At 46.3% G+C, this 2,118-nt stretch overlaps 1 protein-coding gene across 1 annotated transcript in view; it reads right to left on the reverse strand.

Moving 5' to 3' along the window:
- Window positions 1-247: 247 nt before the first annotated feature.
- The window catches only part of LOC103912850 (cytosolic phospholipase A2 beta-like), a gene marked incomplete at its 5' end in the record, with an annotated part of 88,765 nt that continues 86,894 nt past the window's right edge, over window positions 248-2,118 (reverse strand). The window contains one exon of the mRNA XM_009319256.1: window positions 248-492. Within this exon, the coding sequence (XP_009317531.1) occupies window positions 248-492 (245 nt within the window). The remainder of the gene's footprint in view (window positions 493-2,118) is intronic.

The raw sequence follows: 2,118 nt of genomic DNA on the forward strand, positions 1-2,118 counted from the left end.
AACAAGTACGACCACAGTGTGAGGCTCTTGTGGTCTGAAAACTTGGGGGAAGGAGATTAAATAAGTCCTTTTGAAAGCTAGGAACTTGAAAAAGGCAAGATGAGAAATGTACAGGTTTCCTGAGTTTCCTGCAAATAATGAACACTGTGATGTGTTGCAATGTGACTGCGACATGTTATAACGTGACTGTGATGTGTTGTAATGTGACTGTTGTAGCCTTCAGTGGGGAACAGTGCAAAAACCCAGCCTAGGGGTATCCAGCTCCAGAGTGACTGGGGAGATTCCCAGTCCTGCTACTTCTCCTCCGTTCTACGGCACTCCGGATTGCCTGGAGGAGCAGGTCTTTGTTATTGAGGATGTTGTATTTGCTCAAGTTCACGAGTTTGTCAAAATTTTCAGAGGAGTAGATTAGCTTAATGAGGTAATAGGGTGAGCAGTTGTTCTCCAGATTTACTTTGCCTTCTTCCATCTCTGAGAGACAGCGCTTTACCCCTGCAGAGAAAGACAAAAGCCACCACAATGAGCTGAATCTGGAGTACAAAACACATAGTGTTGGAGGGGACTGATCTGCTTGGCAGAACCTGCTGTTAAAAACAGCCTCCAGGAAAGATTGCACCCCCCCACAGCTTCAAAGAGACATTCCTGGTCAGCTTTCCCAGCCACTCCTCCTTCCCCCTCTGCTAAAGCTCAGACCTGGAAATCCCTCAGCAGGGCTGGCAGGCATCATTACCTTCCCCCTCGTCTTGCCCCTGCAGACAGTCATTCCTGGGCAGCGTACCCCTGGGTCCACATCCTTTCTTAAACTCTATAAGTCTGACTCTCCGACAAGCCACACACCTGGAAAACCTTTCAAAATCCATGATCTGACCTTGATTAGCGGTGACGAGAGTGTATCTGCCAGCTAGAGCAAGTGGACAACCTAGTACATACAAGGAGGCCTTGTGATGCTAACCATGCAGGATTGCCTGTTGCAGAGTGCGGAGGTGCAGAGGGAACAGAGCACCCCACATCAGCCTCTCATCCTTCAACTTCTTCAACTCAGCCTCGGGTTAACCCAACCTCTTGGAGTTGCCAACATCCATCCTCCCTGTTAGGTCAATCTCTTTGCTTAAAAGGACACCCTAATTACCTCCACCAGGGACTTCAGCAGCCTCATATTTATGTTTCTACAAAATGTTGAGAGTTACATTTTTTCTCTGTTTTTTTACCTATCTCCTTGCAGTCTGAACCAAATATGCCCAAACCACAAAGATATTGTGAGATGACTGTCAGTGGGGCTACAAACAGACTGCTGAGATATTCCTTATGATGTCTACCAGAAGCGCATGAAAATGACATGAATTTTGCTTGAGACAGCAGATTTTAGTCTAACCTAGTGGTTTCTGGGCAGTGTGATCTCAGGGTGCTGGGCACAGGCTGTCACTAGAAGTGGTTGTACTAAAAATGTCCAAGTTTTGCTTCACTGATCCTCCCAATATTCAGAGAGCCATATTATCTGTGCCATCCACATCCAGATACAGCTGCATCTGCCTCAAGCACACAAAAGCACAGTCTATAGTTTTATTATAAATGGGCACTTCACAAGCTGATTCTCGTTTCTAGAATTTAAATAGCTAAAAGCAAGAAAAATAAGTACCCACATTCCACAAGGTGTCTCTCAGCCATCTAGAAATGAAAAGCTCCACTGTTAAACTTGAAATCCACGCAAGCAGGTTGCCAAGGACCCTCCTCCCCCAACCACCCACATCAGTCGCTGGCTCTCAGCTTGATTGATGAATCACCGGTTGCTCAGAGACATGCAGGTGAGCATCACAGCTCACGAATTTGGGCCTGGAGCACTGAGAAGCTGCAGCAGCTGTTTTGCTCTGCATAATCTCATCCATCTTTCATTCAGAGACACTCTAAAACACTCACCTGTTTTCATAGAATCATAGAATCATAGAATCATTAAGGTTGGAAGAGACCTCCAAGATCATCGAGTCCAACCGTCAACCCAACAACACCATGCCCACTAAACCATGTCCCTAAGCGCCTCATCTACCCGTTTTTTAAATACTTCCAGGGATGGTGACTCAACCACTCCCCTGGGCAGCCTGTTCCAATGTTTAACCACTCTTT

Source organism: Pygoscelis adeliae, unplaced genomic scaffold, assembly GCF_000699105.1.
Source record: "Pygoscelis adeliae isolate BGI_AS28 unplaced genomic scaffold, ASM69910v1 Scaffold22, whole genome shotgun sequence".
NCBI lineage: Eukaryota > Metazoa > Chordata > Aves > Sphenisciformes > Spheniscidae > Pygoscelis > Pygoscelis adeliae.